Source organism: Coloeus monedula (genome assembly GCF_965178545.1).
Source record: "Coloeus monedula genome assembly, chromosome: 3".
Taxonomy (NCBI): Eukaryota; Metazoa; Chordata; class Aves; order Passeriformes; family Corvidae; genus Coloeus; species Coloeus monedula.
In genome coordinates this window covers 68,465,883-68,478,695 of record NC_138783.1, presented here as the reverse complement: position 1 = coordinate 68,478,695, position 12,813 = coordinate 68,465,883, and the positions used below count along the sequence as shown (strand labels likewise).

At 39.0% G+C, this 12,813-nt stretch overlaps 1 protein-coding gene across 2 annotated transcripts in view; it reads left to right on the top strand.

Annotated features, from left to right (window-relative positions):
* TBC1D4 (TBC1 domain family member 4) overlaps positions 1-12,813 on the top strand; it is a 98,932-nt gene that overhangs the window by 79,963 nt on the left and 6,156 nt on the right. For both annotated transcript variants that reach the window (XM_082278224.1, XM_082278223.1), the window contains 6 exons: positions 1,101-1,261; positions 2,192-2,401; positions 5,962-6,120; positions 7,449-7,607; positions 8,051-8,295; positions 10,998-11,157. In XM_082278224.1, the coding sequence (XP_082134350.1) occupies positions 1,101-1,261; positions 2,192-2,401; positions 5,962-6,120; positions 7,449-7,607; positions 8,051-8,295; positions 10,998-11,157 (1,094 nt within the window). The remainder of the gene's footprint in view (positions 1-1,100; positions 1,262-2,191; positions 2,402-5,961; positions 6,121-7,448; positions 7,608-8,050; positions 8,296-10,997; positions 11,158-12,813) is intronic.

The following is a 12,813-nucleotide window of genomic DNA, read 5'->3' as shown; positions in this document are numbered from 1 at the left end:
GCTTTCCTTTCATCTAGCTTTTTAGGATCCTTGCATTATAGCATGGAAATTTGTTACAGGATGAAGGTTTAAGTGTGGTTACTGTTTTGATATATCAGTATTCCCTGTATTGAAGGTGAAGCTGCAGAAACAGCTCCCCTGTTTAATGCTCTTTTCCTAAAAGCTTGTGATTGTGCTGTTGACATTATGTGAAAGGATTTGTGGCAGATAATCAATGTCCCCATTGCTATATAATATCTCTGCACGTAATTTACTACCACAAATGCAAAATTTTGAAATATTTCTGAAAGTGGATCAAGTACTTATGACAGCTAAATGTCTTTTTCTCTGGCAGTAGTCAGTAGAAAGGTATGCTTGGTGTGTCCCCCCAGTAAAGCTTTCCTCTATCCTCTCCTTACTTCTTCCAGCAGCATAAAATATTATTAAAATTAATGTGTAATTATATTTCTACATGGCAGCTGGAGAGAAGATCTGCCCTCTGTTTGCAGGGGCTCTGTTCCTACAGCTGGAGATGCTGATGAAACATGAGGATATCTGTCCCCATTTATCCAAGTGAAGCATCCACTTCTTGAAGCTTAGGAAAGAGACTGTATGAGAAGGCAGAACATTGTCTCCAATAAAATACTCACCTGTGAGCTCAGCATGACATTTAACATGGCTCTAAATGGAGTGTTGTGCTCCACTGGAGCACCATCTCTGCTTTTAGGGGTGTTACATCAGATCGCTCCCAGAAGACTTGTGTATGGCAAAACAAAACCCATTGCTGTCAAAGTTAGAGGCTAAGTATTACCATGTTTCTCTCTTAGCTTCTCCAAAAGTTAAGCTTTTATTCTAAGCTTCCAGCTAAGCCCTGTATGAATGCTATGGATGCTTCCTGGTGGTATACAGTGCAAACTTCACAGCACTGTGCTACAAGAAAACAATTGGGCGCTTGAGTATTCAAGGTGAAGCTCACACACAGCATGCTTTGCCTTCTTAAGCTTCCCCTCAAATGCTCCTGCAGGTTTGGTTATACATTAGACAGAGTTAATAAAGATTTTTTTTTTCCCCTACAAGGAATACTGACTTTAAATACCCCATCTGCTTTTTCTTTCCTTCAGTGATGGGGAGGGAAAGAAAAGAACATCAACCTTCTGCAGCAGTGAATCTCTAAATGCTGTGGGGGCCACGCTCACACCTCGCCGCATCTCCTGGCGGCGGAGAATATTCCTGCAGGTAGCTTCACCTATGAATAAATCTCCTTCCAAGATGCAGCATCCAGGTCTGTGTGTGCTTTTAAAGAAAATAAACAAGCAGTTGTTACTTAATACTGTAGTGAACTGCAACATGTGATAACATGAAAGGGAGAAGGGACTCAGTGTGGTACAATATTCATGCTAGAACCTTGCCAGAGATCAGTTGTGCTCATTTGGCTTTAGACTATTTAGGTTTTTGTTGCTTTGAAGAGAGGCCTTTGGCATCAAAATCAAATGAATTGCAATCTTCCATAGCTGCTGTAGCAAGGAAATTAAGACAGGTCTCTTGCTGACAAAGATAATCTTTTTAACAGTTAGGAAATTTTTACCCTAGCCTGTGTACATAATAGGAGTATTTGCAGAAAATGGTAAATTTTATGTCGTGTCCTTGTGGTGTACATAGCACCTCTTGAGTGTATTAATAATTGTTACAGCTTTAAGCCATTTAAGGTAGAAACCTCTGAAGTAGCTGAAATCATGCTATTGATAAAGTCCTGTTTGGCAGAATTCAAAACCATAGGCAAATGACAAACTCAGTGTTTAGTGAGCATAAAGTGCTTACAGCACTCTCTGTAGTGTAGGTTAGCAGATGGAAAAGGTTGCTTTTTATATAGAACCCATGGTAAATCACAGCAGTAAACAAGTTCAGCTGTAAAGGAGACTTTATGGATAAATGCCTCATTGTAAGGCCTGTGGAAGGAGCTGGCAGGGGAAAGGTTTGAAATACTGGGTGACCCTTTATTTAGCTCTATTTCATTTTAATATAAATTTATTTAATGTAAACAAAACACTTATTTAAAAAGAATCTTCTACTGTTGAACTGCATTTTCTCTGTCTTTGGAATCAGCAACTCACTGCTGAATGTGAAAGACAGCTATTTTTGTTCTGCTATGACATAGATTTTTTGTATGTCAAACAATCTGAGTTTCCTGTAATAGCTTTCTGATTCTTTGCAGATGGTCATGATGGAAGTGAATTGTTACCCTTATCCCCCCTTGCTCCACCCCTGGAGGAGGACCCTCTTGTTCTAGTATTGCAAAATGAGGATGGTCCAGATAAAACTGGAGAGAGGAGAAACTCAGAAGAACTACAAAGTCTGTGGAGAAAAGCCATCCATCAACAAATTCTGTTACTTCGAATGGAAAAAGAAAACCAGAAGCTGGAAGGTTAGCTATTTAGAAAATACCCCTAAAAGCTATTGCAGATTCTGCTGCCTGAAGATGAAAACTGTTCTGGTGTTGGGCACCTCAAACAGAGATGTGGTTGTGTAACTTTTCAGTTAACAGTACTAGAAAAAACCTGTGTTTTCCTAGTCCTGTCTCACAGTCTACCAGATTCTCTGTCTACCTGACTTTAAATGAGTAATCTTAGTGACAGAAGAAAGTGATAAATTTTTCTTTTTGAGTGCATGTTAGACAAAGGATGCTACAGTCTTTGTTGTATCTGTCTGAGTCCAGGAGTTGTAATGTGGAGTGAGGAGAACAGGAGCTGTGTGAACACTTAGGTATGGTAAACCTTACCCTTTCTATCTCGTTTCAGTCCTTTGCAGCTCATGGCCTTTCTCTCCAGGCTTTTTGTTCTTCATTAACCACATCACAGTGGTAATTTATTAATGCTTGAATCCAAATATGATTTTTGAGCAACTGGCTCTTGAGGTATGTCAGAAAGTTCTGTTTCTTGGAACCATGAGCACTGTACACTGAAAATTGAGTGCTGTTAGTGAGGGGTCTAAAGTTGACTGTTCTGATTGTCAGTTGCCTGAGCTTCTGGCTAAGATACTTTATTATGATTGGTCAAGACTCACACAAATAAAATATAGGATGCAATGTCTGTCCTAGCAGAAGAAGTTCTTCAGTAAAATAGACTAGCAAGCTTTTGGTGCAAGTTGAAAATTCCAAGTGTCCTCTCTGCAGTTGCTGCCTTCATCTTCTCCTTTATGCTGTACAACATAGACGGTAGTCTGAGTCTTCAGACAAAACATAATGATCTTGTTAAGGTCAGTTAACTCTTTGCCCTTCTTTGGACTAGCTTACTGGGAAGGCAGGGAGAGGAAAGAAAAACAGCAGGACAGAAGTTTTTCCCATATCCCTCCAAGCATACATCCTTGAATGTATTTCCTGCACACATAGAGTATTTCTTGGTGCCATTTCTCTCTACAGTTTGTCTCCCTGTTGGCACACAGTTCTGTGGAAACTCCTAGATTCATAGGGAACATCTAGAGAGAACTTCAGCCAAAATCTTCGTTTCATAAACCATTTTAGCAAATAGTCTATTGTTGTGGGGTGAGGAAGCTGGAGATCTGCCGGGGTGACTAATTTCATGTTATTCCCTCCATTATTTTAAGCTGCTGAGGGATAAACTCTTTGCTGTACCCATCCTGTGTGGCTAAGGGTACTGAAAACTGTTAAATCAGTCCAGTTCCTTTAAGACTCAGTTACAAGTTGCTTCCATTCTGTAATGGATATGTAGAAATTAGGTTCTTCCTACCTGATCATTTGTGGGGAAAACAGGAGTGTTGGCAGTGGAGATGCCAAACTGGCACTCATTTGCCAGCCCACGTTCTTGGTTTGTGCTCCAAGGAGCATGTCTCCATTCTTATTTTCAGGTTCGTAAGTACTGCTAGTGAAAGTGGTGCTATGGCTACCTAGAATTCATCATCTTATTTTCAAAGGGTGAAAAGTAAACTATTCTAGCAACTATCTAGGTTTCCTTCCTGTGGTCTGTTATAACATGGGCCATTTTATGGACAGGACATGTGCAGAGCTGATACGTTCCAAACAAACCTTAGTTCAGGTGGTTCTTGGCCTTACAATTAAATGTACATCTCAGGAAAGGGAAATGTAGTAACAGAAATGCAGAAATATCTTTACTTGAAGCCAGGTTCCTAGCTGTGAATTTATTAGTTGTATATATTCCACTGGTTTAAGACTGGAATTGCTGTGGAACTGTTTCTAGTGGTTTTCTGTTGATCATTTGTTGACTTTTATGTACAAAATATTAATAGAACCTCTTTTCCTGTTCCTTTTGCTGTCGAGGAGACTTGAATGCTATTAGTTCTTTATTTTACAGAAGGTAAGTTCTGTCAATTGCGCAAACCTGCTTTCTTTTTCTTTTCCTTTCTTTTTTTCTGAGAACCTAGAAGCTCCTTTTTCCCGTAGGTCATCTAGAAATATAAGAGCTGCAAAAAGTAGCAGGCCGCCTAGCAATGATTAGGAAAAATGTAAGGATGGCTGAAAACAACCAAGGATGGTGTAGTAGGTAGAGCACCTATGATCAATGGGCAAACTTGCTGGCTTTTGCTAGGGTTAACTGCACAATTAATGTGGGAGTTTGTTGTCACACTGAAGTATGTTACTGTTCTCTTGAGTTGCCTCCAAGAGTGAGAATTCTTGGGTGAAATCGTACAGCAGTAGGGTAGCATTTGAAATCACCCCAGCTGAACTGCAAATTCCTGTGGTAAGATCACATTTGCATTTTTATAGCAGTGTACTGCACTTTGCATAATACCTGCATCTGCAGGGGCCCCTGTAGTATTGAGTGGGTAGTATCTCAGAGGTGTAACAGGGCTTTTGGAAATAATTTGTCATTTTTGAAGTGGGCTAGGCAATGATCCTGTGGACTGATCCAATATTAACTCTATCTGAAGTGAGGTGAGTCGGTGAAGGAACAGATTGTCTTGTTTTGCAGGATGTATAAAAATGTGAGTGAGAGTTTGCTTTTACCTAGAGGTGATGGTGGGGAAGGGAATACATTTGTAAGAGGAAGGAGGCTTCTGCAAGGAGTATTGTGCACAGATCAAGGCAAATTTGGGATAAAATCAACTGCAACTCAGAGGTCAAGTTGTGAAATGTACATTCCACTCCAGTGACAACTAAACATATCTCTCTAAATTAAGACACATACAAGTCTTGATTTCAGTTTTTTGTAGCAGTAGTTAGAGGAATTGAAGTGTTTTTCTGCACATGCATCATGAGTAATACAATGCCCAGAGTTAATTTCTTAGTAATGGAAATGAAAGCTGCTTCTCAATGAAATGCCAGGATGACAATGCAGCTTTGTTTCAGAAGTAGTGTAATAAATACTTTGTACCAGGTAGTCCTATGCTGCAAAGCTTTTTAGTTTATAACGTCAAGAGTTCTGTGCTTCAGCACAAATGTATCTTTTTGGCTATGGCTCATGTTGGTTCATTCTGTTTGCTCAGCCCGATGATGCCAGGTAGCAGTGCCAAGAGCTTTTCTTGCTCTCTTAAGGGACATGTAAGAGCTGGAGCCAGTGTGACTGACTTCAGTTCAGAAGACTTGCTTAGCTTGCTTGCCTAAATCTCTAATACAAACATTCATATGTTTGGGACGTTCCATACTAAAACAATGGTAATGTTCAATATAAACAAGAACAAAATGATCAAAGGTGTTTTTGCAGAGCAGGTGCTGTGAGGTTTTGTTGAATGTGGGGTTTTTTGCCCCAAGCTTTAAAAAATGTTTTTATGTGCTTCGTGAATTGCTAATACTCATGACCCAGTAAGAGAAGTTAAATTGTTACATGCAGCATCTTACAACAACTGTCCCCGTCTAAGCTATAAACTAATGAATTGTAGATGTATTTATCCCCAGTCAGCTTATTGGATAGATAGATCTAACTTGAATGGGGTTTGTGCATTTGTTGTTATCTTGTAATCTTCTGATATTCTGGTTTTCCACGTGCTCTTCCTTTTTGTTCCATGTTCTAGCAAGCAGAGATGAGCTCCAATCACGAAAAGTAAAACTGGACTATGATGAAGTTGGCACATGTCAGAAAGATGCCATAAATATTTGGGATAAGAAGTTACTAAACTGCAGAGCCAAAATCCGATGTGACATGGAAGATATTCATTCCACTTTAAAAGAAGGTATTTATGTAGGAGGCTTTCAGCTATGAAGTCTGAAGATATTTTTTGTTTTCTTCTGATCCAACAGAAATCTGCCAGCAATACACTTCTTCCAGAAGTAAAAAACTGCCTTCTTTTCAGAGGCACTCACCTTCTCCTGCAAAACAGAAAATAGGTTCTGCTGTGTCTGCAGCTTGCAATGTCAGCAATGCAGAAACATGTACAGTCATACCCCTGAAAGTAGCATCTTGTTTCCGTGTATCATTACATCCAAGATTGAACTTGGAGCCTCTGCACCTCTGAACTTCTGGTTTCTGATCAGTGGACCCAATTGACTCTGAGTTTCAGATGCTCTGATTTTACTTGCTTACTGAGAAGGCTGGACCATAATGTCTGCTGTGGTCTGTGCCCAAAACCTAGGAAAATCAGAGCCAAGTTTTGGAGAGTCCTGGAATATGGTCACTTAGTATTTCATTTCCTGGAGTGAAAGGCTGGGGATTTTGTCTTGAAGTAGATCTTCCTGTGGACTAGCCATAGGCCAAGAGGGTATCCAGAGGGCCTTGTTATGATGCAGATGTAGGGCCTGATTGCACTGCTCTGCCCTCTTCCATAGAATATTGTATCTGTGTTACAGATGCTGAAAAACAGTTCAGCCTGATCTGGCTGTGGTACAGAAGGGAGGTTTAAATTGCTACCAAAGTAAATTGTAGTAGATAAAGAGCAGTTCCTATTAGTGTCCTTCAGAAGTCTGCCAACAAATTACTTATCTTGATACCCTATTTTCTGCTGTTGGATAGCAGTTCAGAATTGGGAACAAGGATATGGTATTTTAAACTTGCATTCTTCTTAATTATTTACCTAGAAGGTATTAGCAGAGTTGACATTTTGACTTTAAAATAGAAAGGGAGAAGTAGAAGGGAGATGTATTTCTCTGTGTCTGTGGACTGACATGAGCAGCCTTTTGAGAAGGGAAAGAGGAGGTGGATTTCCCTGTACTTGACACTTGAGAATTTAGTTCAGACTTCCTAAACAGGTTGTTCTACATTCTGTGTGTAAGTTGTGCATCTTTTCCTGCTGGAGGCTAACAGCTCAGAAGTGGCAAAGCAAGGGATATCTGTACCTCAGTTGCCCAAGATACTGCTCAGGGTAATTGCTCTTAAGTTTGTTGTTTGTGTTTAGTTTGTGGGACTGAGCTGTGGCTACTGAGTGAACACACTGCAGAGTGGAGTTCACTTCGTAAGGGATCATCCAGAGTGGTTCAGCCGAGATTATGACAAAGCAAATTCTTTTGTTGTAGCACTAAAAGTATCCCCCTGCTTAGGCCTCTTATTTTTTTGACTGACCTGCAGGTGTACCAAAAAGTCGTCGGGGAGAAATTTGGCAGTTTTTGGCTGTGCAACACCGAGTCAGGCACAGGCTGCCGAACAAGCAGCAGCCTCCTGACATCTCTTACAAAGAACTTCTGAAACAACTGACTGCTCAACAGCATGCCATCCTCGTAGATCTAGGTAAGTCTGTTCTTTCTGACTGGTTTTGTGGGTCTTTCAGTGAAAAACACACCAGTCAAAATAGAAGCTGTTGCTGAAGATAGATGCTGCTCTATGAACACCATTTTCTATGTCACCAGGATACATTCTGTGTATGCCATTTAGAGTCCTGTAAGCAGATGATTTCTTAGGCTATGCCATTCATATTTATGCCCTTCTGCATCTGTCTGAAAAGAGAAGTCAGGCAGTTGCTTCTGCAAGTTCTGTGCAGATGAGAATATTAAAGGAGATCAAAAGGTACAGTCTAAAATCAGTGGTAAGATACAGATTGATCTGGTTAAAGGCAAACTGCATATGAAAGCAAAGAGAAATGGTCTGAGGGAGGAGAGATGCTGTTTGGGGTTTTTTGGGGTTTTTTTCTTTAGAAAAATTGAATATCAACTACTCTTCTCTCTTTACATCAGGACGGACATTCCCTACGCATCCTTACTTTTCCACCCACCTTGGAGCAGGACAGCTATCACTGTTTAATCTCTTGAAAGCATACTCTTTGCTGGACAAAGAAGTGGGTTACTGTCAAGGTATAAGCTTTGTAGCTGGAGTGCTGCTTCTACATATGAGTGAAGAACAGGCCTTTGAAATGCTGAAATTCCTCATGTATGACCTTGGCTTCCGTAAACAGTACAGGCCAGACATGATGTCGCTACAGGTAAGTCCTTCTGGAGCAAACCAGAGTTTTAAATCACTTTTGAGCCCTCAGGGGTTGCTTAGGTTCTCCAGGGCCGTAAGAAGCTTCTTACACTGTTTTGGAGGTTGTAAGGTGCATGTATATTTTATTGTCAAACCCCTCTCTGCCTCTCAGTTTGCGAACAGAGAAGTTTAAAACTTGCAGACTTTATCCTGTTGCACATCCCTGTCATCTCCTCTTCAGAAATTCTGATTTCTGCTATTTTGCCCTTCCTTTTCTTTTCCTCATTGCTCTCTTCCTTATGCTAGAAAAAAACTGATACACTTTGTCATGCGTGGATAGAGTTTAAAAATTAATTCGATTTTGTTTTTATTCAGTCCATGAGCACTTGGATGTAGATGTCTCTCTTGTAAGGCCAAGTCAAGTCAATAGTGACACACAGTGGTCAGTCAATGTATTCCTCAGGCATTTGTACTTGGGGCTGCCCTGCCTTGACTTGTCGTTTCACCTCTTTTTCTCTCATTGTCTTCTACTCCATCATGCTCAGAGAGAGAAAACAGATGAATTTTTAATCGTTTATGCAATTATGCAAGCTCTGCAATGTTATTTAGCAGCTAGCTATAGATCCTCAAGACTGTTTAGGAAGGAGACAAAAATTGTCAGATCTGTATGAATTTCAGGGTTTAAAGTTTGAGAAATCTTTCACCTTGACATGCAACTGTCCACTGACTTGAATAATTATATTTTATAAACCCCTTATAATGTAAAGGAATATACCACTGATGAGTTTTTATAGTCCACAGAGGAGGAAGAGAAAACAAAGCAGCAGATACAAAAGTCTCCTTTTTTTCCCCCATGCTCCCTGCAAACAGTTATAATTAAGTAAAACTTAAGGGAGAGTTTCAGTCCACTTTTCATGACCAGTCTCTTTAGGTGCTTATTTGGAAAATGTTCAGAGCAATGGAATAGATCATAGTTAGAGAAACTGTATGTGCTTATTCTAAAAGTGATAGAGGACTGTGGATGTAAGGATGCTATAACAAGTTTGTTGTTGATGAATTGTGAACAGCCATAAAAATCATTGTTTTACCTCCTCCTGTTCCATTTCCCCCCACAAATATGTTTTAAACCAGTGAGGGTAAAAGTGTGATAAATGCATGTTTGTGGTTTTTTTTTTCCCTAGTAGATGCTCTCTAAGTGTGTGTGTGTTATACTGCAGTTGTAGACTTCCAACATCTGATGATGTGAGAGCATTCACATGTCCAGGATTTCACATTATAGTTTAAATGAGTGTGACTCTTTCATTGTAAGAATACTTTTAAATTTGGAGAGGTTTACCACTTGTAGTACTGTTTGCCTTTTAAAATAAATGGCTTGTCTTTTCCCACAGTTTGCTCCTAGGCAGTTCTTCTGTTAAAGTCAAATTTTGTCTGCTCAAGACAAACTAGACAAGAAGACTTAAGAGGACCTTACTATATTTGGGTTGTTTTCTAATAGGAGTAGAGTATTGCAAATTCTTCTGCATTTACAGTAGTGAAACACAAGCAAACTTTTATGCAGAATTGGCTTCACTCCTGTAGAAGAAAAATGTTGGATGATTCTTCAAGATAATGAAAACTTACTTGTCTTAGATTTTTTAGTTGTTTTCTGGAAAAAGTAGGAATCTAGATCCTTAGTTCATAATGAGCTATCCCAGTTGGTTTACTACTCTGTGATGCAATTCTGACTTCACACGTGTATTTTGTATTGGCACTGTCCAAACTGGGCTTAATTGGTATCTTTTGCAATTAAAACAAGGACTCAAATGCATGCACAAATTTAGCTGATTTGCCTGAATGAATGATCCCTCTTCATGTACACAGTGCTGACAAACAGGTAGCTTCAAGGGCTCTCAGCTTTTGGTAGGGAACAAGCATGAACTCTAGAAGTAGGAAAATAGCTGGATGTAATGAGTCATTTTCTTATTGAGGAGCAGATTCACATTAAGCATAAAGCACTGTTTACAACAAAATTGGGCCTGACAACTAATCAATATATGTCTGCTTTCTGAGAGAAGTGTCACAAGGAAATAATTTACCACAGAGTGATATTTTTAGCCATGAATAGCACCTTTTAACCATTTTCCCTTGCAACCTTTTATAGGTTGTATAGCAACACTTTTTGCACCAGTATCTTAAATTCCTCAGGACCACTGGGAGGTGTTCTGGGAAATAAAATGTGTTCTGTGGGTACAGAAACTGTCTAAAGTGATGACTGTAGCACTAGAGTTTTAAACGCGGCAAAAATAAGGCTAAAATTTAGAGAATGAAAGCTGGAATGTGTACATTTAGTCAGAAATAATTCATGGAGAATTTGGACATCTTGGAGGTACCTGTACTTTCATTGCTGTGAGACTGAAAATTCTGGTTTGTTGACAAAGTTGGAGCAATATATTCCCTTCTTACTTTAAGCCTGTGAATCTGAAATGATACTTCATTAGTAATCAGGTTCAAACTGTTTTTTGTTATTGACTGCCCTGTTGATTTTAATTCATTAGTGGCAGGTTGTTTATATGTGAGTGGATACCACTCGAGGCCCCAGGTGGCAATTAAGCTTCATTTTACTGTGCCATCTGTACTGCAGTTAATTTCCCTCGAATGAAATGTGAATGATTGGGAAAACTGAGTAAAGCTGAACTTTTCTTTCTTTACTTCCTTCCCCCTCAACCCCCTCATGCACTGTAGATTCAGATGTATCAGCTCTCAAGGCTTCTACATGATTATCACAGAGACCTGTATAATCATCTTGAAGAAAATGAAATCAGTCCCAGTCTTTATGCTGCACCGTGGTTTCTTACACTGTTCGCATCTCAGTTTCCATTAGGATTTGTAGCCAGAGTATTTGGTAAGAAAGCTTATTCTATTGCAATAATAAACAGTCCATTGTGTTTTGAAACTCTCCTGTAGTTTTCTACATGCTGGGGACATTTGGGGTGACTGTCGTGGGTGGCAAGTAGCAACACTTTTCATGGTGGGGTGTCAGCTCCTTGAAGAGGAAAATCCAAAGGGTATTCCTTGAAACATCAGACTTGAGCAAATAATTATGTATTCTCTTACTACCTAAGAGACTCCTGAGGTTTAAACAGCAGAAGGTTTATTGTTGCAAATGTATTCATTTATTTCTATAGAAAAGTTCATTTTGGCCATCTTGCAAACTGAAAAAAGAAAATGCATTTCTGAATTCAGATTCTAATAAATGCTTTCTAATAAAATTCAAGCAAATTTGAACTTAAAGGCTAGTTTAGGTCTTCATGTATATATTGAACAATTTCCAAGTCTTAGTATGCCTCTGATTTCATTCAGCTAGGTTTTTTCATTATATGCTCCTCTTCAGGTAATGTGTAGTACAGAAACCTAAGTATTGATTATGCCTGGTAGTGTTTACAGTATCAGAATGTCAAGTTATTGTTTTTTGTCTTCTTTTCTTATCCATAAGAACTGCCAGCTTAGTCAAATCTCTAGTAATGCACCTTTTTTTTTTTTAAGTTATTTATTAATGCAAAACTCACTGTACTTGTATATGCACCAAGAATCTAAATGCACGTGTAAGGTACTTCCTCTTAAATCAGATACTTTTTTCCCTTTGATCTTTGTTTTTGTATGGCACCTTTTGTCTTTTCTTAAGAAACTCAACCTGACTTTGTCTCATGTTTTGATACTGGAGTGTGTTAGATTCTCAGTTTGTGTGGTGTGTTGTCTTGGGGGCAGGAAGAAGGTTTTGGTTGTTTGGGTTTGGTTTTAAGTTTTTAATTTTTTCTTACCCAATGATTTCTCCATTATACAGGGTTTTTTCCATTTACAGCAAGTGTTTTCTGTCTGCTGTCTGTGTGAACAAATGATTGGTGTATCTCTTTTTCAGTGGTGTACCAGTCATGTGAATATCTCTTTCCCCATGGGATTTGGGATTACTGAATTCTGGGACACTTGAGCATTTCATGTTCCTTTCTATTTTGTTGTTTGGGGTTTTTTTTTTTTCTAAATGAATTTTTTAAGAATGGGGGAAGGTGGGAAAGAGGTTTGGTGGTCATTTCTCTGTAAATAAGTTGAGCAAGGCATGTTCCCATTCTAAAATTGCAAAGTTATTGTATTGTTTTACTTCCTAATGCTTTGAATTCCTGAATTTTCAGTGTCTTATGGGCCATTGTAATATACCAGGAGCAAATGGCTATTGCCTACCTGTCACAAATTATATACTTATATTTATGCTGTTTGAATGTCCATCATAGACCTGAGAAGGGGGAATTTCAGAAATTTCAGAGCCCAGACTTTCCTCTCTTATTCATGTAATTATACCTCAAAGAGTTTGGGGCTTACATTATAGCCAGTAAGATCACTACCATGAATTTTGAAAATATTATAACCCGTTATGGAATCTACATGATTGTTTTTTAAGAACTAGCTTCTGCCTGTAGAAAAGCAGTTGTGTTGTGATCTGCTCCCCAGTAGCTTTTCAGTCACAGGAGCACTTAAAACCAGCTAGCAGTTGGTTAACAGTCTGTGG